We start from the raw sequence: 23,892 nt of genomic DNA on the forward strand, positions 1-23,892 counted from the left end.
TCTGCCTATCAAAAGCTTCTTTCACCTGCACACGCCCAACACTGGCCAAAGAATGTTTTCGTTTTGATTTTTAGATTTGAGATACAGTGTGGGAACAGGCCTTGTGGCCCACCGGGTCCACACAGACCAGCGGTAGGTACCCGTCTACCAACACTGTCCTACACACACGAGGGACAATTTACAATCACAGGTGCTCCTCTATTGTCTATTGTCTATTGTCTCCTCAGCTTCCAATGGGGTTCCGTTCCGAGAAACCCATCGGAAACCGAAAGCATTGTAAGTCGAAATGCATTGTAGAAACATAGAAACATAGAAAATAGGTGCAGGAGTAGGCCATTCGGCCCTTCGAGCCTGCACCGCCATTCAATATGATCATGGCTGATCATCCAGCTCAGTAACCTGTACCTGCCTTCTCTCCATACCCCCTGATCCCTTTAGCCACAAGGGCCACATCTAACTCCCTCTTAAATATAGCCAATGAACTGGCCTCAACTACCTTCTGTGGCAGAGAATTCCACAGACTCACCACTCTCTGTGTGAAGAAATGTTTTCTCATCTCGGTCCAAAAAGACTTCCCCCTTATCCTTAAGCTGTGACCCCTAGTTCTGGACTTTCCCAACATCGGGAACAATCTTCCCGCATCTAGCCTCTCCAACCCCTTAAGAATTTTATATGTTTCTATAAGATCCCCCCTCAGTCTTCTAAATTCCAGCGAGTACAAGCCTAGTCCATCCAGTCTTTCTTCATATGAAAGTCCCGCCATCCCATTGTAGCACACGCGATCACGTGGCCGGAAGCGAGTGGCGGCTCGCTACGGGTAGCTGCCGTTTGTACCATCGCAAAGCCGGACTATCGCAAGTCGAAACATCGTAAGCCGGTGAGCACCTGTAATGCCAAGCCAGTTAACCTACAAACCTGTATGTGGAATGTGGGAGGAAACCAGAGATCCTGGAGAAAACCCGCGCAGGTCACGGGGAGAACGTACAAACTCCATGCAGACAACACCCGAGGTCAGAATCGAACCCAGGTCTCTGGCGCTGTGAGGCAGCAACTCTACCGCTGCGCTGCCCTTGCTGAAGGGCCACCGACCCGAAGTGTTAACCTTGTTCCTCTATCCGCAGAAGCTGTCAGACCCCTTGAGTAATCTCGACGTTTTCTATTTTTTTGCAATTTTAATGAATTACTGGACTCTCTTTATTTCGTGTTATTGCAAGTCAGTTTTCAGATCTAACCACGCAAGAGTAAGCTGCATTGCAAACATCCTCCCCGAGCTTGATGGGCGATGAAATATTCATACGGTGCCAGATTGGCATCAATAAGTAAGAATGCTGCCTGAATCATGAGTTGTTTGTGGAATTGTGAATGAGGTCCCTAAATAATGAGTTGTGGTGTCCTGCGGCACTTGGTGAGAACTGATGTCCCGTTCTTCCTCCACTCTTCAACTTGCAGATCTTTCTAAGTCAAGGGCATTCAAGAGAGAGCTAGATAGAGCTCTTAAGGATAGCGGAATCAGGGGGTATGGGGAGAAGGCAGGAACGGAGTACTGATTGAGAATGATCAGCCATGATCACATTGAATGGCGGTGCTGGCTCGAAGGGCCGAATGGCCTACTCCTGCACCTATTGTCTATTGTCTATTGGCAGCACTGACAATTGGCACAGATGATACACAGATGACACAAGCATCTCATATTTCGCTTGGGCAGCTCACAGCCCAGTGGTATGAATATTGATTTCTCTAACTTTTCTGCACCACTACAATGACAATAAAGAAACTCTATCCTATTCAATTCTATTCAAGTAACCCCGGCGCTCCCTCTCTCTCTCTCTCTCTCCATCCCTCCCCCACCCAAGTCGCACCAGCTTTTCGTTTCCACCCAACACACCACATTAAATAGACAATAGACAATAGGCGCAGGAGTAGGCCATTCGGCCCTTCGAGCCAGCACCACCATTCAATGTGATCATGCTGATCATTCTCAATCAGTACCCCATTCCTGTCTTCTCCCCATACCCCCTGACTCCACTATCATTAAGAGCTCTATTTAGCTCTCTCTTGAATGCATTCAGAGAATTGGCCTCCACTGCCTTCTGAGGCAGTGAATTCCACAGATTCACAACTCTCTGACTGAAAAAGTTTTTCCTCATCTCCATTCTAAATGGCCTACCCCTTATTCATATCATATCATATATATACAGCCGGAAACAGGCCTTTTCGGCCCACCAAGTCCGTGCCGCCCAGTGATCCCCGTACATTAACACTATCCTACACCCACTAGGGACAATTTTTACATTTACTCAGCCAATTAACCTACATACCTGTACGTCTTTGGAGTGTGGGAGGAAACCGAAGATCTCGGAGAAAACCCACGCAGGTCACGGGGAGAACGTACAAACTCCTTACAGATTCTTAAACTGTGGCCCCTGGTTCTGGACTCCCCCAACATTGGGAACATGTTTCCTGCCTCCAACGTGTCCAACTTCTTAATAATCTTAAATGCTTCGATAAGATCCCCTCTCATCCTTCTAAATTCCAATGTATACAAGCCTAGTCGCTCCAGTCTTTCAACATACGACAGTCCCGCCATTCCGGGAATTAACCTAGTAAACCTACGCAGCACGCTCTCAACAGCAAGAATATCCTTCCTCAAATTATTAGATATTAGATAGCATCTGCAGTGAAAGTGTGAAGAGTCTTGTTATTTACCAGTAGCGTTTAGGTAGGGGTCGCTCAGTGCCTCAATTCCCAGATGAGTAATCCACAAATGAGGATGATTGAACTGGAGAGTTAAATTCAAATCCCGCCATAGCAGGTGGGGATTATTTAATTAAGATTAATGTAATGAAATAAATCTGGAGTACCTAGCTCCTATTAGCACTGGCAGCAATGGATATGCCAGATTTTTGGGAAGGAGATTTGTCATCCTTACCCAGCCTGCCAACATAGAGTCCAGATAGAGTCCAACATAGAGTCCATAGAGCTCTTGCTCCCCATCCCCCCACTCGCAACAAGGACAGGATCCCCCTCGTTCTCACCTTCCACCCCACCAGCCAGCGGATCCAACATATCATCCACCAACATTTCCGTCACCTACAACAGGACCCCACCACTGGCCATATCTTCCCATCCCCTCCCCTCTCTGCGTTCCGCAGAGACCGTTCCCTCCGCAACTCCCTGGTCCACTCGTCCCTTCCTACCCAAACCACCCTAACCCCGGGCACTTTCCCTTGCAACCGCACGAGATGCAACACCTGTCCCTTTACCTCCCCCCTCAACTCCATCAAAGGACCCAAACATTCTTTCCAGGTGAGACAGAGGTTCACCTGCACCTCCTCCAACCTCATCTATTGCATCCGCTGCTCTAGATGTCAACTTATCTATATCGGCGAAACCAAGCGCAGGCTCGGCGATCGCTTCGCTGAACACCTGCGCTCGGTCCGCATTAACGCAACTGATCTCCCGGTGGCCCAGCACTTTAACTCCCCCTCCCATTCCCAGTCTGACCTCTCTGTCATGGGCCTCCTCCAGTGCCATAGTGAGGCCCGCCGGAAATTGGAGGAGCAGCACCTCATATTTCGCCTGGGCAGTTTGCGGCCCGGTGGTATGAACGTCGACTTCTCCAACTTCAGATAGCTCCTCTGTCCCTCCCTTCCCCTCCTCCTTCCCAGATCTCCCTCTATCTTCCTGTCTCCACCTATATCCTTCCTTTGTCCCACCCCCGACAGCAGTCTGAAGAAGGGTCTCGACCCGAAACGTCACCCATTCCTTCTCTCCCGAGATGCTGCCTGACCTGCTGAGTTACTCCAGCATTTTGTGAATTAAACATAGAGTCCAGTTCAGTTTTGGTTTATTGTCATGTGTACCGAGGTACAGTGAAAAGCTACTGTTGCGTGCTAACGAGCCAGCGGAAGGACAATACATGATTACCATCGAGCCATAAACAGTGTACAGATACTTAATGAAGGGAATAACGTTTAGCGCAAGATAATGCCAGTAAAGTCCGATGAAAGATAGTCCGCGAGTCAAAGAGTCATACAGTGTGCCAACAGGCCCTTTGGCCCAACTTGCCCACACTGACCAAAATGCCCCATCTACACTTGTCCCACCTGCCTGTGTTTGGCCCATATCCCTCTAAACCTCTCTTATCCATGTACCAGTCTAAATGTGTCTTAAATGTCGCGATATTTATCGAAACGTATAAGATTATTAAGGGGTTGGACATGTTAGAGGCAGGAAACATGTTCCCAATGTTGGGGGAGTCCAGAACCAGGGGCCACAGTTTAAGAATAAGGGGTAGGCCATTTAGAACAGAGATGAGGAAAAACTTTTTTAGTCAGAGAGTTGTGAATCTGTGGAATTCTCTGCCTCAGAGGGCAGTGGAGGCCAATTCTCTGAATACATTCAAGAGAGAGCTAGATAGAGCTCTTAAGGATAGCGGAGTCAGGGGGTATGGGGAGAAGGCAGGAACGGGGTACTGATTGAGAATGATCAGCCATGATCACATTGAATGGCGGTGCTGGCTCGAAGGGCCGAATGGCCTCCTGCTGCACCTATTGTCTATTGTCTATATTACCTGCCACAACTACCTCCTCTAGCAACCCGTTCCATACATGCACCACCCTTTTGAGTGAAAACATTTCCCCTCAGGTTTCTATTAAATCTTTCCCCCCTTACCTTAAACCCTTGTCCTCTGGTTCTCGATTCCCCTACTCTGGGCAAGGCACTCTATGCGTCCACCCGATCTAGTCCTCGCATAATTTTGTACACCTCTATAAGATCACCTCTCATCCTCCTGCGCTTCAAGGAATAGAGTCCCAGCCTACTCAACCTCTCCCAATAGCTCAGACCCTTATGTGGAAATATTTACAGTGAAAATACTCAACCAGTCAGGCAGCATCTGATGTAAGTTGTTGATCTGAAACATTTACTCTTTCTTTCTTCGTTGATGTTGAATGTGAAGAAGGATCCTGACCCAAAACGTCACCTGTCCATTCCTTCCGCAGATGCTGCCTGACCTGCTGGGTTCCTCCGGCACTTAGTGCTTTGTTTTCTCCATTGACGCTGCCTGACCTGCTGACTATTTCCTGTATTCTCTGATTTTATTTCCGTTTTCCAGCATCTGCATTTTTTTTTCTGCTTTGCAATTGCCTTATAATTGACTGAAATGGTCTTTTAGTTTAGTTTTTAGTTTTAGAGGTACAGCGCGGAAACAGGCCTTTTCGGCCCACCCCGTCGCGCCGACCAGCGATCCCCGCACATTAACACTATCCTCCACCCACTAGGGCCTATCTTTACATTTACCCAGCCAATTAACCTACAAACCTGTACGTCTTTGGAGCGTGGGAGGAAACCGAAGATCTCGGAGAAAAACCACGCAGGTCACGGGGAGAACGTACAAACTCCGTACAGACAGCGCCCGTAGTCGGGATCGAACCCGGGTCTCCGGCACTGCATTCGCTGTAAGGCAGCAACTCTACCGCTGCGCCACCGTGACTCCCCACGATCCTGTCTTAACCGACATTTTAAAACATCTCTCCTCATTCACCGGTGGCACGGTGGTGCAGCGGTAGAGAATTACTGCCTTACAGCACCAGAGGCCTGGGTTCGATCCTGACTGCGGGTGCTGTCTTTATGTTTGTATGTTCTCCCTTATGTGATCATGAGGAGAAACTCCATACTAGAGGTCAAAAATAGAGTGGTACAGAGCTGGAGTTGCTGCCTTACAGCACCCAAGACCCGAGTTCGATCCTGACTACGGATGCTGCCGTTACGCTTGTATGTTCTCCCTGTGACCACGTGGGTTTTCTCCAGATGCTCCAGCTTCCACCCACACTCCAAAGACATACAGGGTTGGTAGATTAATTGGCTTTGGTTAAGATTATAAATTGCCCCCAGAGTGCAGGATAGTGCTAGTCACAGAGTAATACAGTGTGGAAACAGGCTCGATGGCCCAAACTTACCCGCATCGGCCAACATGGCCCAGCTACACTAGCCCCTCCTGTACACGAGTCCATATCCCTCCAAACCTGTCCTATCCATGTACCGGTCTAAGTCTAATGTACGGGGATCACTGGTCGGCATGGACTCAGTGGACCGAATGGCCTGTTCCCACCCTGTGTCGCTAAAGTCTAAATCGGAGCAGGCTCTTCACTCTATTGGTCATTCTAGGATTCCACATAGTCCAGATTCAGTTAGGAAAACAGATTCGTAAACCATTGACAATGATCCTGTGGCTTTGCGGTGGCTGAGACGCCTTTATTCCCAGCTTTATTTAATTACATGGCTTTAAATTCCTCAGCTCCCAGTGTGAGATTTAAGATCATGCCTCTGGATCAATGATCCAGAACCTTGGCTGTTAATCTAATGATTTAACCACATTGGTACCATGCCAGTACTACTTTACTTGGGGCAGAAAAGAACTGCAGATGCTGGTTTACATCGAAGGTAGACACAAAATGCTGGAGTAACTCAGCGGGACAGGCAGCATCTCGGGAGAGAAGGAATGGGTGACGTTTCGGGTCAAGACCCTTCTTCAGACTGGCCACCGGGTCTGCAGTGATCAGCGATCCTCCCACATTCACACTGTCCTACACACACTAGGGACGATTTTAAATTTTACACCAAGCCAATTAACCTACAAACCTGTACGTCTATTGGAGTGAGGGAGAATACCGAAGATCTCGGAGAAAACGCACGCAGGTCACGGGGAGAACGTACCAACTTTGTGCATACTTTGTACAAATCTTTGTACAAATCTGCATGCTCCACCATCAGGAAGTATACGGGGTCACAAACTACCATCCACTTGGGCGGCACGGTGGCATAGTGGTGGAGCTACTGCTTTACAGCACCAGAGACCTGGATTCAATAGACAATAGGTGCAGGAGTAGGCCATTCGGCCCTTCGAGCCATGTACCTGTCCAAAAGTCTTTTAAGAGTTGTGATAGCACCTGCCCCAATTACCTTCTCTGGCGGCTCATGTATTCTACCCACCACCTTCTGTGTGAAATGTTGCCCCACATATTCCTGATAGGTGGGGCTAGTGCAGATGGGGCAAGTTGGTCAACATGGGCAAGTTGGGCCGAAGGGCTTGTTTCCACACTGTACGACTCTTTGACTCTAAATCGCATTGTGCGGATTGAACGTCTATGTTTAAAAAAAGGATGCAGAAAATTATCAAGAAGCTAGTGCAGATATTAAGCAATACCATACCCAACGGAATGGAAAGCAGTGGACAAAAGGGTAGCCGACTGTACTGTTAAGAAGTTTGTTTTATTTTTGGACGGATCTGATGATGAACCTTCTGTGATCTCCTGGTAAACAGTGGGCAGCCTCAAGGTGTATCTTGTGGGGATGCAAAGCTATATATGGAAAGCACGAACTCAAGAGAGGCTGATGCATCTGTGCCAGAACGAAAAAATTAGCAAACAGGTCCAGGACATTTAGCTGTCTGATCTCATTGATGCAAAGCAATCTCAGTGATGGAAGTCAGGTAAACAAAACATTAATGGACACTATACACTTTCAGTAAACAATATTAGAATCCTATTAGAATTATCTGAATAATCGGGTGTGAAGAAGGGTCTCGACCCGAAACGTCAGCCATTCCTCGCCAGAGATGCTGCCTGTCCCGCTGAGTTACTCCAGCATTTTGTGTCTATCTTCGGGGTAAATCAGCATCTGCAGTTCCTTCCTACACGATATTAATGTTAATCTTCCTGAGATATTGGCTTGACATTGAGAGGGTGGTGAATCTGTGGGATTCATTGTCACAGATGGCTGTGGAGGTCAAGTCAAGGCGGAGATTGGCAGATTGTTGATTAGTACGGGTGTCAGGGGTCATGGGGAGAAGGCAGGAGAATGGGGTTGAGAGGGAAAGATAGATCGGCCATGATTGAATGGCGGAGTAGACGATGGGCCGAAAGGCTTTATTCTGCTTCTAGAACTTATGAGTCTTCCGAAAACCTACTTTAACACTTTACAACGTTTGACTGAGTTGTTGATTTATAATTCACCTGGGTGGAAAAATGGAATTGAAAAAACAGTTAAAAAAAATCTGCGAATCTCATAAAATTAAAATGGTATTTGATTTTCTTGTCAAACGGAATAGGAATTCACAAGTTCACAAGTTATAGGAGTAGAATTAGATAATTCGGCCCATCAAGTCCAATCTGCCATTCAATCATGGCTGATCTCTGCCTCCTAATCCCATTTTCCTGCCTTCTCCCCATAACCCTTGACACCCGTTCTAATCAAGCATTTGTCTGTCTCTGCCTTAAAAATATCCACCGACTTGGCCTCCACAGCCCTCTGTGGCAATAAATTCCACAGATTAAATACCCTCTGACTAAAGAGGTTTCTCCTCGCCTCTTTTCTAAAAGAGCGCCCTTTAATTCTGAGGCTGTGACCTCTGATCCTAGACTCCCCCACCAGTGGAAACATCCCTTTCCACATCCACTCTATCTACCCATTTCATTATTCTGTAAGTTTCAATGGGGTTCCCCCTTCAATCTTCTAAACTCCAGCGAGTACAGGCCCAGTACTCCAAAGACGTACGGGTTTGTAGGTTAATTGACTGGGTAAATGTAAAAATTGTCCCTAGTGTGTGTAGGATAGTGTTAATGTGCGGGGATCGCTGGGCGGCGCGGACATGGTGGGCCGAAGGGCCTGTTTCCGCGCTGTATCTCTAAATCTAAAAAATCTAAAACATACAGGAAGGAGATTGAGAACCTCGTGTCATGGTATCGAGCCAACAACCTTCCCCTCAATGTCAGCAAGACAAAGGAGATAGTGTTATCGACTTCAGGAAGCAAAGTGGTTCACATACCCAGTTTGCAGTGACGGTGCCAAAGTAGAGATGGTTCAAAACCTCAAATTCCTAGGAGTCAATATCACCAACAACTTCTCCTGGACCGCCCATAATGAAACAACGACCAAGAAAGCACACCAACTTTAGATTTTTTAGATTTAGAGATACAGCGCAGAAACAGGCCCTTCGGCCCACTGGGTCCACGCCGCCCAGAGATCCCCGCACATTAACACTATCCTACACCCACTAGGGACAACTTTTACATTTGCCCAGCCAATTAACCTACATACTGTACGTTTTTGGACTGTGGGAGGAAACCGAAGATCTCGGAGAAAACCCACGCAGGTCACGGGGAGAACGTACAAACTCCGTACAGACAGGGAACTTGTGAATTCCTATTCCGTTTGACAAGCCTTTCTTACAAGGCTTAGGAAGTTCGGCATGTCCCCAACAACTCTCACCAACGTCTCTAGGTGTGCCGTAGAAAGCATTTTATCGGGATGCATCACAGCACGGTTTGGGGACAGCTCCGTCCAAGACCGCAAGAAATTGCTGTGAATTGCGGACGCAGCCCAGACCATCACACAAACCAACCTCCCTTCCATTGACTCAATTTACACCTCACGCTGCCTCGGCAAGACCAGCAGCATAATCAAGGACCAGTCTCACCCTGGCCGCTCCCTCTTCTCCCCTCTCCCATCAGGCAAAAGCTATAGAAGTGTGAAAACGCACACCTCCAGATTCGGGGACAGTTTCTTCCCAGCTGTTATCAGGCAACTGAATCATCCTACCACAACCAGAGAGCAGTGCTGAACTATATAAATGTAATGCATTATTATTATTATTATTATTACTATCCACCTCATTGGTGACCCTCGGACAATCCGTGATCGGACTTTGCTGGCTTTACCTTGCACTAAACTTTATTCCCTTTTCACGCGGAGAGTGGTGAATCTGTGGAATTCTCTGCCACAGAAGGTAGTTGAGGCCAGTTCATTGGCTATATTTAAGAGGGAGTTAGATGTGGCCCTTGTGGCTAAAGGGATCAGGGGGTATGGAGAGAAGGCAGGTACGGGATACTGAGTTGGATGATCAGCCATGATCATATTGAATGGCGGTGCAGGCTCGAAGGGCCGAATGGCCTACTCCTGCACCTATTTTCTATGTTTCTATGTATCTATGTATCTATACACTGTAAATGGCTTGATTGAAATCAAACGTTGTCTTTCCGCTGACTGGATGGCGCGCAACAAAAGCTTTTCACTGTACCTCGGCACGTGTGAGAATAAACTAAACTGTAACCGTAACTGTCTCTCTGGCGCTGTAAGGCAGCAACTCCACCGCGCTGTGCCGCGCTAAACTGAACCAAACTCTGACCACAACAATCGCAATTCCAACTGTGCATTGTTCACAAAATATTCTGGGACTTCCTGTAATTGGTGAAAATGCTTCTATAATGGTGCATTCATTATAATGGTGCACAGTGGCACAGCGGTAGAGTGACTACCTTACAGGGAATGCAGCGCTGGAGACCCAGGTTCGATACCGACTACGGGTGCTGTCTGTACGGAGTTTGTACGTTCTCCCCGCGACCTGCGTGGGTTTTCTCAGAGATCTTCGGTCTCCTCCTACACTCCAAAGACGTATAGGTATGTAGATAAATTGACTTGGTAAATTGAAAAATTGTCCCTAGTCCTGTATAGGGTAGTGTTAATATGCAGGGTGTCTCTGGTCAGAGCGGACCCGGTGGGCCGAAGGGCCTGTTTCCGCGCTGTATCTCTAAACTAAAATTATTAGCAATGAAGCTCACGAACCCTCTGAGCTTAGACACAAAGTGCTGGAGTAACACAGCGGGACAGGCAGCATCTCTGGAGAGATGGGAAAGGGTGGCGTTTCGGGTCGAGACACTTCTTCAGACCCGAAACCTCACCTATTCCTTCTCAATCTGAAGAAGGGTCTCGACCCGAAACGTCACCCATTCCTTCTCTCCTGAGATGCTGCCTGACCAGCTGAGTTACTCCGAAGGTATTTATTCACAAAATGCTGGAGTAACTCAGCAGGTCAGGCAGCATCTCAGGAGAGAAGGAATGGGTGGCGTTTCGGGCCGAGACCCAGCACTTTGTGAATAAATACTTTCGATTTGTACCAGCATCTGCAGTTATTTTCTTATACTACACCTTCTCTCCAGAGATGCTGCCTGTCCCGCTGAGTTACTCCAGCACTTTGTGAATAAATACCTTCGATTTGTACCAGCATCTGCAGTTATTTTCTTATACTACACCTTCTCTCCAGAGATGCTGCCTGACCCGCTGAGTTACTCCAGCATTTTTGTGTCCATCTTCGGTGTAAGCCTGCATCTGCAGTTCCTTTCTGCACAACTCTCTGAGTGTGATGGATTGAGTGCAACAATCTAACACCCACTGTGGCGCACATCTCTTTCAAATGTAAATGTAAAGTGTCCTTCTTTGTGAGCGCACGGTTTCAATTTTTTGTAGATTTAGTACAGTAATTCAGATGTCATTCTCTAATCATCTGCAGAATTTCTGGGCTAAGTCAGTCACTTTCAGACGCAGCGATCACTACCAATTTAAATCCAATAACTATAGAATTAATGGTATTTTTGTGCGCTGGAAAGGAATTTTAAAGTGCCTTTATTTTGTCATCAACATAACATAACAGGAATTAAAATTGGTGGTTCTGACGAATGAATACTTAGCTTACAAATGCCTTGGCTGGATTTGGTGTCACGACATTTTATTTTCAGAAGGCACAAGCTACTGCAGGGGGCATTTTCAATGATGGAAACATAAGCTAACAATTACTTTTATTGCTGTTCTATAATTATTTACTCCAGACACGCAGGCCTTTAGATTTCATATTCTAAGGTTGAGTGTTTCCATTTCCCTGGATGTTTGGTTACATTTCTAATCTTTGTAACTAAAAAAAAAAGAATATGGTTTAGGTTATTTCAACTGCATTTTAATTTTTTTTACACATGAACCCCCAATTTCAGAATAAGGACAGACCAAGACGGTTACCGTCAAACCGATTTAGAATAAGATTTAGTGTACAGTATTTATTCACAAAATGCTGGAGTAACTCAGCAGGTCAGGCAGCATCTCGGGAGAGAAGGAATGGGTGACGTTTCGGGTCGAGACCCTTCTTCTGAAGATGAAGTTACTCCAGCATTTTGTGAATAAAAACCTTCGATTTGTACCAGCATCTGCAGTTATCTTATCATATCATATCATATCATATCAATACAGCCGGAAACAGGCCTTTTCGGCCCACCAAGTCCGTGCCGCCCAGCGATACCCGTACATTAACACTATCCTACACCCACTAGGGACAATTTTTACATTTACCCAGCCAATTAACCTACATACCTGTACGTCTTCTTTTTAAAAAAATATAATTCTATTTTTATTTTGATTTTCCAGTTCCATACATTCCGCAATGATACACATTCTCATTCACCTTAAACCCTCCGTAGTTAACAAATACTGCATATCCCAAAATAAAGCATACCACAGGCATTGGAAGCACTACAAGGATGGGTAATGACTTACTGGACATTTGATCATATCCAAAACTTAACTACACACAAAAAACAAAAACAGAAACAACTAAAACCAACATTTGGGGTATACCTCTATAATATTTCATCACTACTTCTGGAGCGGTATGAAATCAAGGAAAATGAGATAGGACACGGAAGTAGGATACAAAGATCCACTTTAGACAAATGATGGCTGTACGGGCATAATGTACAACATCCATTTTTCCCACCTTTTCAAAAATATTCCCTGTTGCAATCTTAAAGCAAAAGTTATCCTTTCCATTATAAAAATATCATATACAATGTTAATCCAGTCATCCACATTAGGTTTTCCAGGTTTCAACCACTTCCTAGCACGGTAGCGCAGCGGTAGAGTTGCTGCTTTACAGCGAATGCAGCGCCGGAGACTCAGGTTCGATCCTGACTACGGGTGCTGCACTGTAAGGAGTTTGTACGTTCTCCCCGTGACCTGCGTGGGTTTTCTCCGAGATCTTCGGTTTCCTCCCACACTCCAAAGACGTACAGGTATGTAGGTTAATTGACTGGGTAAATGTAAAAATTGTCCCTAGTGTGTGTAGGATAGTGTTAATGTGCGGGGATCACTGGGCGGCACGGACTTGGAGGGCCGAAAAGGCCTGTTTCCGGCTGTATATATATGATATATGATATGATATAATAGCTTTCCTGCTGGCAGCACTTAAGATCTGGAAAAGATACTTATCTTTAATAGAAGCATTTTGTACTGGTAAAGCACCAAAATGTAAAAACTCAAATTTAAATGGAATATCCATATAAAAAAACTTTTTGTAAAACTTTATGAATCTCCTGCCAAAATGGGATCACTGATACACAAGACCAAAATATGTGAAAATGGTTCGCCTCAAGGCACCCACATTGTCGCCAGCATGAAGAAGAATTTGTGTAATGCCTTTTTTGAACTGGTGTAATAAAAAACCTAATAAGGGTTTTCCAGCAAAACACCCGCCAAACATTTGAACTTGAAGTTTTCCATTGTATCTCACATAAGCTCTCCCAGGATTCTTCCTTTAGAACCAGATTACCTTCCCTTTCCCATTTCTGTTTTACATACAGTGAGTTGCCTTTTCTCTGCCGTAAACCCTTGTATAATTTTGAGATGGTTTTCTGTTTTGAGCCTCCATGGTAAATACATTTAACAAAATATTATCCCATTTTACTTCTGCACATTCCTTTTGTATTTGATCTATATAATGGCGAATTTGAAGGTATCTATAGAAATCATCATTATTCAAACCAACTTGCCTCTTCAGATTCTCAAAGCTGTTCATGGACCCCTTATGTAAAAATGTGCAATATAATGTCAAACCTTGAGAACTCCATCTTTTAAAACTAGTGTCCTGTCTTTTTGGTACAAAATCTGGATCAAACGTGCACCATCTCAAAACCTTCACAGCATCCCTCAGATGATTTTGGGTAACGACCTTATTCCATACCTTAAGTGATAATCGAATCCATGCGTTTCCCAAATTAATTGACTTATTTGTTAACTCCTTATCTCCGATTGCAGTTATCTTCTTATACTATTTAGTGTACAGTAGATATATTGAGCTGCTGTTTGCAAATGTGCTTGTGGAAAATTGTGGCTAACGTTATCATGCATGCACTATGGACAATTATTCCACGCTATGTTCATAGAGTCAACGGAAGGGAGGTTAGTTTGTGTAGACAACAGGTGCAGGAGGAGGCCATTCGGCCCTTCGAGCCAGCACCGCCATTCAATGTGATCATGGCTGATCATTCTCAATCAGTACCCCATTCCTGCCTTCTCCACATACCCCCTGACTCCGCTATCCTTAAGATCCCCATCTAGCTCTCTCTTGAATGCATTCAGAGAATTGGCCTCCACTGCCTTCTTAGGCAGTGAATTCCACAGATTCACAACTCTCTGACTGAAAACGTTTTTCCTCATCTCAGTTCTAAATGGCCTACCCCTTATTCTTAAACTGTGGCCCCTTGTTCTGGACTCCCCCAACATTAGGAACATGTTTCCTGCCTCTAACGTGCCCAACCCCTTAATAATCTTATACGTTTCGATAAGATCCCCATACATTTCGATAAGAGGTTGGGGAGGGCTGGGGAGGTTGGTTCGCCAACTGGTCTGGGCTGCATCCACAACTCTGCCTGCCGCGCTGAGTTACTCCAGCGTTTTGTGTCTATCCACAATTCTCTGCAATTTCTTGCAGTCGAGGGTGGAGCTGTTCCCAGACCAGGCTGTGATGCACCCTGACGGAATGCTTTCCGCGGCGCATCTGCAGAAGTTGGTGAGAGTTGTTGGGAACATGCCAAACTTTCTAAGACCTCTAAGGACGAGGAGCACGTGCGTGCTTTCATGGCCATTGCTTTGATACGGCTGGGCCAGGCCAAGCTGCTGATGATATGTAGTCCAATTATATTGCAGTGAGCTTTTTCAACTTGTGACTTCCAATAACTAGCTGTAAGAAAATAACTGCAGATGCTGGTACAAATCGAAGGTATTTATTGCACAAAATGCTGGAGTAACTCAGCAGGTCAGGCAGCATCTCAGGAGAGAAGGAATGAGTGACGTTTCGGGTCGAGACACTTCTTCAGACTGATAGTCTGGAGAAGGGTCTCGACCCGAAACGTCACCCATTCCTTCTCTCCTGAGATACTGCCTGACCTGCTGAGTTACTCCAGCATTTTGCGATTCCCAATAACTAGCTGACTGGACATTCCCAAAGATGGACACAAAATGCTGGAGTATCTCAGCGGGCCTCTCCCTCATCTCTGGACTTCTCTCTCATCTCCGGAGAGAAGGAATGGGTGATGTTTCAGGCCGAGACCCTTCTTCAGACATGAAACATCACCCGTTCCTATTCAGAGATGCTGCCTGACCCGCTGAGTTACATAAGGTCATAAGTGATGTGAGCAGAATTAGGCCATTCGGCCCATCAAATCTACTCCGCCATTAAATCATGACTGATCTCTCTCTCCCCCCTAACCCCATTCTCCTGCCTTCTCCCCAGAAACCCCTGACACCCTGTACTAATCATGAATTTATCTATCTCTGCCATAAAAATATCCATTGATATGACCTCCACTGCCTTCTGTGGCAATGAATTCCACAGATGTGCCACCCTCTGACTAAAGAAATTCCTCCTCATCTCCTTCCTAAAGGAACGTCCTTTAATTCTGAGGCTGTGATATTCTAGTCCTAGCCTCTGCCACTGGTGGAAACATCCTCTCCACATCCACTCTACCCAAGGCTTTCACTATTCACTTTCAATGAGGAACCCCTTTATTTTTCTAAACTCCAGCGAGTACAGGCCCAGTGCCGACAAACGCTCATCATATGTTAACCCACACATGTCTGGGATCGTTCTTGTAAACCTCCTCTGGATCCTCTCCAGAGCCAGCACATCCTGGCTCGGATATGGTGCCCAAAATTGCTCAAAATACTCCAAATGCGGCCAGACCAGCGCCTTGTAGAGTCTCAACATTACATCCCTGTTTTTGTATTCTAGTCCTCTTGAAATAAATGCAAACATTTTGTGCAACATTTTGTGTCTATCTTCGGTTTAAACCAACATCTGCAGTTCCTTTCTACGCAGGACATTCCCAAAATAAGCTTCAGCCAGTTTGAAGAAGGCAGGGGCACAATGTGTGTAAAAAGTACTGTCAACACCTACCCTGTAATGACCCTACTAATTTAGCTAACAACATCTGTTTCCAATGGAGGTGTTAACTCAGGACTTGGCAGGACAGTGAAGATGGGAAAGGCATATAGAAGCATGGTTCATAAGTGATAGGATCAGAATTAGGCCATTCGGCCCATCAAGTCTATTCCGCCATTCAACCATGGGTGATCTAACTCTCCCACTCAACCCCATTCTCCTGCCTTCTTCCCATAACCCCTGACACCCGCACTAATCAAGAATCTATCGATCTCTGCCTTAAAAATATCCAATGACCTGGCCTCCACAGCCATTTGTGGCAAAGGATTCCACAGATTCACCAACCTCTGACTAAAGAAATTCCTCCTCATCTCCTTTCTAAAGGAACGTTCTTTTATTCTGAGGCTGTGACCTCTGGTCCTAGACTCTCCCACTAGTGGAAACATACTGCACTAGATGTCAACTTATTTACATCGGCGAAACCAAATGCAGGCTCGGCGATCGCTTCGCTCAACACCTGCGCTCGGTCTGCGTTAACCAATCTGATCTCCTGGTGGCTGAGCACTTCAACTCCCCCTCCCATTCCCAGTCTGACCTTTCTGTCATGGGCCTCCTCCAGTGCCATAGTGAGGCCCACCGTAAATTGGAGGAACAGCACCTCTTATTCCGCCTGGGCAGCTTGCAGCCCAGCGATATGAACATTGACTTCTCCAACTTTAGATAGTTCCTCTGTCCCTCTCTTCCCCTCCCCCTTCCCAGATCTCCCTCTATATTCCTGCCTCCACCTATATCCTTCCTTTGTCCCGCCCCCCCCTGACATCAGTCTGAAGAAGGGTCTCGACCCGAAACGTCGCCCATTCCTTCTCTCCAGAGATGCTGCCTGACCTGCTGAGTTACTCCAGCATTTTGTGAATAAATACCTTCGATTTGTACCAGCATCTGCAGTTATTTTCTTATACTTCACATCCACTTGGTCAACTTCATCCGCAACTTGTTCAAAAAGGCCCACTTCAAACTTTAATCACTACTCTACTCACTCCGACCTGCGCGAGAAAACCACTTATGAGGTGTTTGCCCAGTAATCAACCAGAGCCACTCTATCCAGGCTTTTCACTATTCAAGTACGGCATAGAGGGTAGCCATTCGGCCCTTTGTGCCTGTGTTTGCTCCTTGAAGGACTGTTACTTATCCCACAGCAAGCAATCATAATGGATCGGTTTTCCTGAATGGATTGGCCACACAAATGTTTGTTGCACCTGTGCCAATAAATATTTGGACTGATAATTCGTCCAGTTATTTTTGGCAAGACTAATATTAAAATCTACGGTCACGAAAGGGCGACCTGCATCATAGCTGCAAACTTTAATAGGCCAGATCTGTACTTTTGCCGTCAACTTTAGAGATACAGCGTGGAAACAGGCCCTTTGGCCCCTCCGAGTCCCTTAGAAGGATGAGAGGACATCTTATCGAAATGTATAAGATTATTAAGGGGTTGGACACGTTAGAGGCAGGAAACATGTTCCCAATGTTGGGGGAGTCCAGAACAAGGGGCCACAGTTTAAGAGTACGGGGTAGGCTATTTAGAACGGAGATGAGGAAAAACGTTTTCAGTCAGAGTTGTGAATCTGTGGAATTCTCTGCCTCAGAAGGCAGTGGAGGCCAATTCTCTGAATGCATTCAAGAGAGAGCTAGATAGAGCTCTTCAGGATAGCGGAGTCAGGGGGTATGGGGAGAAGGCAGGAACGGGGTGCTGATTGAGAATGATCAGCCATGATCACATTGAAAGGCGGTGCTGGCTCGAAGAGCCGAATGGCCTCCTCCTGCACCTATTGTCTATTGTCTATTGAGTCCGTGCCGACCAGCGATCACCCCGTACTATCCTACATATCAGAGACAATTATAAAATTTACAGAAGCCAATTGACCTCCAAACCTAGCACAGTGGTACAGAGGTAGAGTTGCTGCCTTATTGCTCCAGAGACCCGGGTTCGATGCTGACTACGGGCGCTGTCTGAATGGCGTTTGTACGTTTTCCCTGTGACCTGAGAGGGTTTTCTCCGGGTGTTTCCTGCAGAATTCCAAAGACGTACTGGTTTGCAGGTTAATTGTCTTCCGTAAACTTTACATTGTCCCTAGTGTGCAGGGCAGTGCGAGTGTGCCGGGATCGCTGGTTGGTGCGGACTCGGTGGGCCGAAGGACCTGCTTCCGTAAACGTCGCATTGTCCCTAGTGTGCAGGGCAGTGTGAGTGTGTGGGGATCGCTGGTCGGTGCGGACTCGGTGGGCCGAAGGACCTGCTTCCGTAAACGTCGCATTGTCCCTAGTGTGCAGGGCAGTGTGAGTGTGTGGGGATCGCTGGTCGGTGCGGACTCGGTGGGCCGAAGGACCTGCTTCCGCGCTGTATCTCCGAAGTCTAAAAGCTGCAAACTTTAAAAACATGGATCTGTATTTGTTCAACAAAACAGGAGGCAGACCCTTCTGATGGAAAGGCTGCATTTGAATCCTGAAACATTTATATAGCTCAAGACAGTGGATGCTGAGAAACTGAAGCATATTTCAGTGTAACTATGGTGATGGCTGATGAAGGCGCCAGAATGATTGGGTCGCTGAAGTGATGGGACTTTGTCCATGAATAATTGAAATACTGTATTGCAAACGTGTTTCAAGGAAATGTGAAATTCTGATGGATGTATTTTCCAAATTGATTCTGATGGAGCAGTTCAGTCCAAGATCAAGTTTAAAATTGACCATTTTCTCCAAATCATGAGAAGACTCTCCATCAAAGAATATTATATCTGGCTGCCCTGATGGTTATGCGATGCTTAGTTTAGTTTAGAGATAAAGCGCGGAAACAGGCCCTTCGGCCCACCGTGTCTGTGCCGACCCATACACTAGCACTATCCCGCAATTTGTCCCTTTACCTCCCCCCTCAACTCCATCCAAGGACCCAAACAGTCTTTCCAGGTGAGACAGAGGTTCACCTGCACCTCCTCCAACCTCATCTATTGCATCCGCTGCTCTAGACGTCAACTTCTTTACATCGGCGAAACCAGACGCAGGCTCGGCGATCGTTTCGCTCAACACCTTCGCTCAGTCCGCCTTAACCAACCTGATCTCCCGGTGGCTGAGCACTTCAACTCCCCCTCCCACTCCCAGTCTGACCTTTCTGTCATGGGCCTCCTCCAGTGCCATAGTGAGGCCCACCGCAAATTGGAGGAACAGCACCTCATATTTCGCTTGGGCAGCTTGCAGCCCAGCGGTATGAACATTGACTTCTCCAACTTTAGATAGTTCCTCGGTCCCTCTCTTCCCCTCCCCCTTCCCAGTTCTCCCTCTATCTTCCTGTCTCAACCTATATCCTTCCTTTGTCCCATCAGTCTGAAGAAGGGTCTCGACCCGAAACGTCACCCATTCCTTCTCTCCCGAGATGCTGCCTGACCTACTGAGTTACTCCAGCATTTTGTGAATAATCCCACAATTTACAGTTTATACCGAAGACAATAGAGTTTCAGTGTCTGTATAACTCGTGATTATCTACCCCACAGCCAACTATGCATTATTGTGGGCTCTAACTTTTTGCATATCTTTCATTTATTTGTTCTATTTACCTTCTGTATCTCTCGTTTCACTCTACCCTGACTCTCAGTCTGAAGAAGGGTCTCGACCCAAAACATCGCCTATTCCTTTTCTCCAGAGACGCTGCCTGACCCGCTGAGTAACTCCAGCTTTCTGTGTCAACCCACTAACCTGTACACCTTTGGCCTATTTCCGCGCTGTCTCTCTAAAAACTACTCAATGAAAAGGTTTGAGTGCAGGAGTTAAAATACTGGGCTTTGAGTCGACTGCATTTGGAATATTTTGCGGAGACACAAGGAATTGCCGATGCTGGAATCTTGCTTAGACCACACAGCGCCAGAGACCCGGGTTCGATCCTGACGTCTTGTGCTGTCTGTGTGGCGTTGGAGCAAGGAAGAAAAGTTATTTAAAAGAGTCATTCATCACCCTCATGAAGCCAAAAATGGAGATGCACCCTAACAGCACCAGAGACCCGGGTTCGATCTTGACAACGGGTGCAGTCTGTACGGAGTTTGCACGTTCTCCCTGTGACGGCGTGGGTTTTCTCCGGGTGCTCTAGTATACTCCCACACTCCAAAGACGTACAGATTCGCAGGTTAATTGGCTTCGGTAAAATGGTATATTGTCCCTAGTGTGCAGGATAGTGCTAGTATATGGGGCGATCGCAGGTCGGGGCGGACTCGGTGGGCCGAAAGGCCTGTTTCCGCGTTGTATCTCTCAAGTCTAAAGACGTGTCTGTGGCCTTCACACAACTATACTTAGAAAGTAGAATGCTTCGAGATGTACTAACAATGTCATGAAAGTTGTTTTATGTTAGGAGGTCTTTTTATTGGAGATGATTGAAAGCACGGCTACACCAATATTCATTTATATTATGTATTTTACTCAACAATGCATCCCAAACTCTTCAGGTGCAAATTGATATTGCTGTAATACTTGCTTTTTACAAAAGTTTTTACACTGTGACAATGATGAATTGCAGCATTTAGGATTAAAGCAAGTGTTTCACTGCAGGGACATATTAAGGGTCTTTGTCTAATGCTTGTGGACTTAATTGTAATACATTATCAATGGATATTTTTAAGGCAGAGATAGATAGATTCTTGATTAGTAAGGGTGTCAGGGGTTATGGGGAGAAGGCGGGAAAATGGTGTTGTGAGGGAAAGATAGATCTGTCATGATTGAACAGCAGAGTGGACTTGATGGGCTGAATGGTCCATCTGTGGAGGACTTAGATATGGGGCATTTCGTGTCATGACCCTCCTTCACAGTCCGAAGAATCTATCCTAACCACGTTCTCCACAGATGCTGCCTGACCTTCTGAGTTATAGACAATAGACAATAGACAATAGGTGCAGGAGGAAGCCATTTGGCCCTTCGAGCCAGCACTGCCATTCAATGTGATCATGGCTGATCATTCTCAATCAGTACCCCATTCCTGCCTTCTCCCCATACCCCCTGACTCCGTTATCCTTAAGAGCTCTATCTAGCTCTCTCTTGAATTAATTCAGAGAACTGGCCTCCACTGCCTTCTGAGGCAGAGAATTCCACAGATTTACAACTCTCTGACTGAAAAAGTTTTTCCTCATCTCAGTTCTAAATGGCCTACCCCTTATTCTTAAACTGTGGCCCTTTGTTCTGGACTCCCCCCACATTGGGAACATGTTTCCTGCCTCTAACATGTCCAACCCCTTAATAATCTTATACGTTTCGATAAGATCTCCTCTCATCCTTCTAAAATCTATCCTGACCACGTTCTCCACAGGTGCTGCCTGACCCTTCTGAGTTCCTCCAGCACTTTGTGCTTTGCTCAAGATTCCAGCACCTGCAGTTCCTTGTGTCTCCTTAAAAGAACAGCTTGCCTTCACCTTTACATCAGTGCTGTTTTGCAGAAGCTGGCCACGGTTTTTACATTAGTAATTCCAATAAAGTATTTGAATAGTTATGAAGATTTAGAGGATCTTTGAGATGTGCAGAAACACATCTAATGCTGTGCCTTTTGTATAGGAAGGACAGCAAGGATAAACCAGAGAACCATAGACCTCCTGAGTCTTACATCAGTGGTGGGAAGGGTATTGGAAAGGATCCGAGGTGGGTTGAATTTATCTGCCTTAAGGAAAGGCAAGGATTGATTCGGGATAATGTGTAGGAAGGAACTGCATAGAAACATAGAAACATAGAAAATAGGTGCAGGAGGAGGCCATTCGGCCCTTCGAGCCAGCACCGCCATTCATTGTGATCATGGCTGATCATCTACAATCAGTAACCCGTGCCTGCCTTCTCCCCGTATCGCTTGATTCCGCTAGTCCCTAGAGCTCTATCTAACTTTCTTTTAAATTCATCCAGCGAATTGGCCTCCACTGCCCTCTGTGGCAGAGAATTCCACAAACTCACAACTCTCTGGGTGAAAAGGTTTCTTCTCACCTCAGTTTTAAATGGCCTCCATCTTTATTCTCAGACTGTGTCCCCCGGTTCTGGACTACAGCAGATGCTGCAGTTACTCAGCGGGACAGGCAGCATCTTCTGGAGAGAAGGAACGGGTGACATTTCGGCTGGTCTGACGGTCTGAAGAAGGGTCTTGACCTGAAACGTCATCCATTCCTTCTCTCCAGAGATGCTGCCTGTCGCACTGAGTTACTCCAGCATTTAGTGTCTGGCTTCATTGATTAGGGTTAATCAGCATGACTTTGTGCGTGTGAAACCATGGGTCACAATTTTAGCGGAATTTTTTTTCAAGGGGTGACCAAGGTGATTTGTGAAGGCAGAGCAGTAGATGCAGGTTACGTGGATTTTTAAAGACTTTGACAACTGCACGATAGTGGTGATGTGGAAAGTTAGAGCATGGGATCGAGAGGGAGCTGGATATAAACCATTGGTTATTGGATTAAAAATAGATTTGTTGGATGGAATCAGTGGGTGGTAGAGAAGGGCACAGAGTGCTGGAGTAACTCAGCTGGTCAGGCAGCATCTGTGGAAAACATGGATAGGTGATGTGTGCAGGAAAAAAAACTGCAGAAGGTAGACACACAATGCTGGAGTAACTCAGCGGGTCATTCAGCATCTCGGGAGAGAAGGAATGGGTGACGTTTCGGGTCCCAAACCGAAACGTCATCCATTCCTTCTCTTCCGAGATGCTGCATGACCCGCTGAGTTACTCTAACATGGACAGGTGACTTTTTGGGTTGGGCCCCTTCTTAAGACTCAAGTGAAGGGTTGGTTTTCAGATTGGTGGCCACAGGGTTTAATGTTAGGTCCACTGTTGTTTGTGATATATATTATCATTAGGTAGCATGATTAATAAATTTGCAGATAACACCAAAATTCACAAGTTCATAAGTTCATAAGTCATAGGGGCAGAATTAGGCCATTCGGCCCATCAAGTCTACTCTGCCATTCAATCATGGCTGATTTGCCTTTCCTTCTCAACCCCATTCTCCTGCCTTCTCCATATAACCCTCGACACCCTTACTAACTAAGAATCTGTAATTGTATGTACTATGTATTTGTACTCCAAGATCTCCCTGTTCTACAACACTCCCCAGGGCCCTGGTATTCACTGCCCATGTATTTGCACTTGGCTGAGGTACATTCCATCTGCCATTCCTTTGCTTACTTTCCCAGTTGATCAAAATTGTTCATCTATTTAAGTGAGAAAAAAAAAAAAGTTTCACCACCAGTTTGATAACTGTTTGAAAAGTCTATTTCCAGCTTTTGGAAGAAAATAATCTTTTCTTTGTCTTTTCATTTCACAGTGGAGTTTATGCACCTGGAACTGGCTTCAATGCAGTCTGTACGGCAATTTGTGGAGCATTTCAAAGCAAAGAACCTTTTGCTTCATGTCTTGGTGAATAATGGTGAGTTGTAAATTATCTTCATGGAGTTATATGGAGGTTGTGGGGAGACATGACAGAAATATATAACATTATGAGGGCCACAGATAGGATAGACAGTCAGAACCTTTTTCCTAAGAGGGAAAAAAACAAATACTTGAGGGCATAGCTTTAAGGTGAGAGGGTCAAAGTTTAAAGGGTGGCATGGTGGCGCAGCGGTAGAGTTGCTGCCTTAGAGCGAATGCAGCGCCGGAGACCCGGGTTCGATCCCGACTACGGTTGCTGTATGTACGGAGTTTGTACGTTCTCCCCGTGACCTGTGAGGGTTTTCTCCAAGATCTTCGGATTCCTCCCACACTCCAAAGACGTACAGGTTTGTAGGTTAATTGGCTTGGTAAATGTAAAGATTGTCCCTAGTGTGTGTAGGATAGTGTTAATGTGTGGGGATCG

At 46.0% G+C, this 23,892-nt stretch overlaps 1 protein-coding gene across 1 annotated transcript in view; it reads left to right on the plus strand.

Annotated features, from left to right (window-relative positions):
* Positions 1-23,892, plus strand: part of dhrsx (dehydrogenase/reductase (SDR family) X-linked) — a 242,398-nt gene that overhangs the window by 148,624 nt on the left and 69,882 nt on the right. Inside the window, exon 4 of the mRNA XM_078402052.1 lies at positions 23,365-23,466. Within this exon, the coding sequence (XP_078258178.1) occupies positions 23,365-23,466 (102 nt within the window). The remainder of the gene's footprint in view (positions 1-23,364; positions 23,467-23,892) is intronic.

The sequence above is a fragment of the Rhinoraja longicauda genome, chromosome 7 (assembly GCF_053455715.1).
Source record: "Rhinoraja longicauda isolate Sanriku21f chromosome 7, sRhiLon1.1, whole genome shotgun sequence".
NCBI classification, from domain to species: domain Eukaryota; kingdom Metazoa; phylum Chordata; class Chondrichthyes; order Rajiformes; family Arhynchobatidae; genus Rhinoraja; species Rhinoraja longicauda.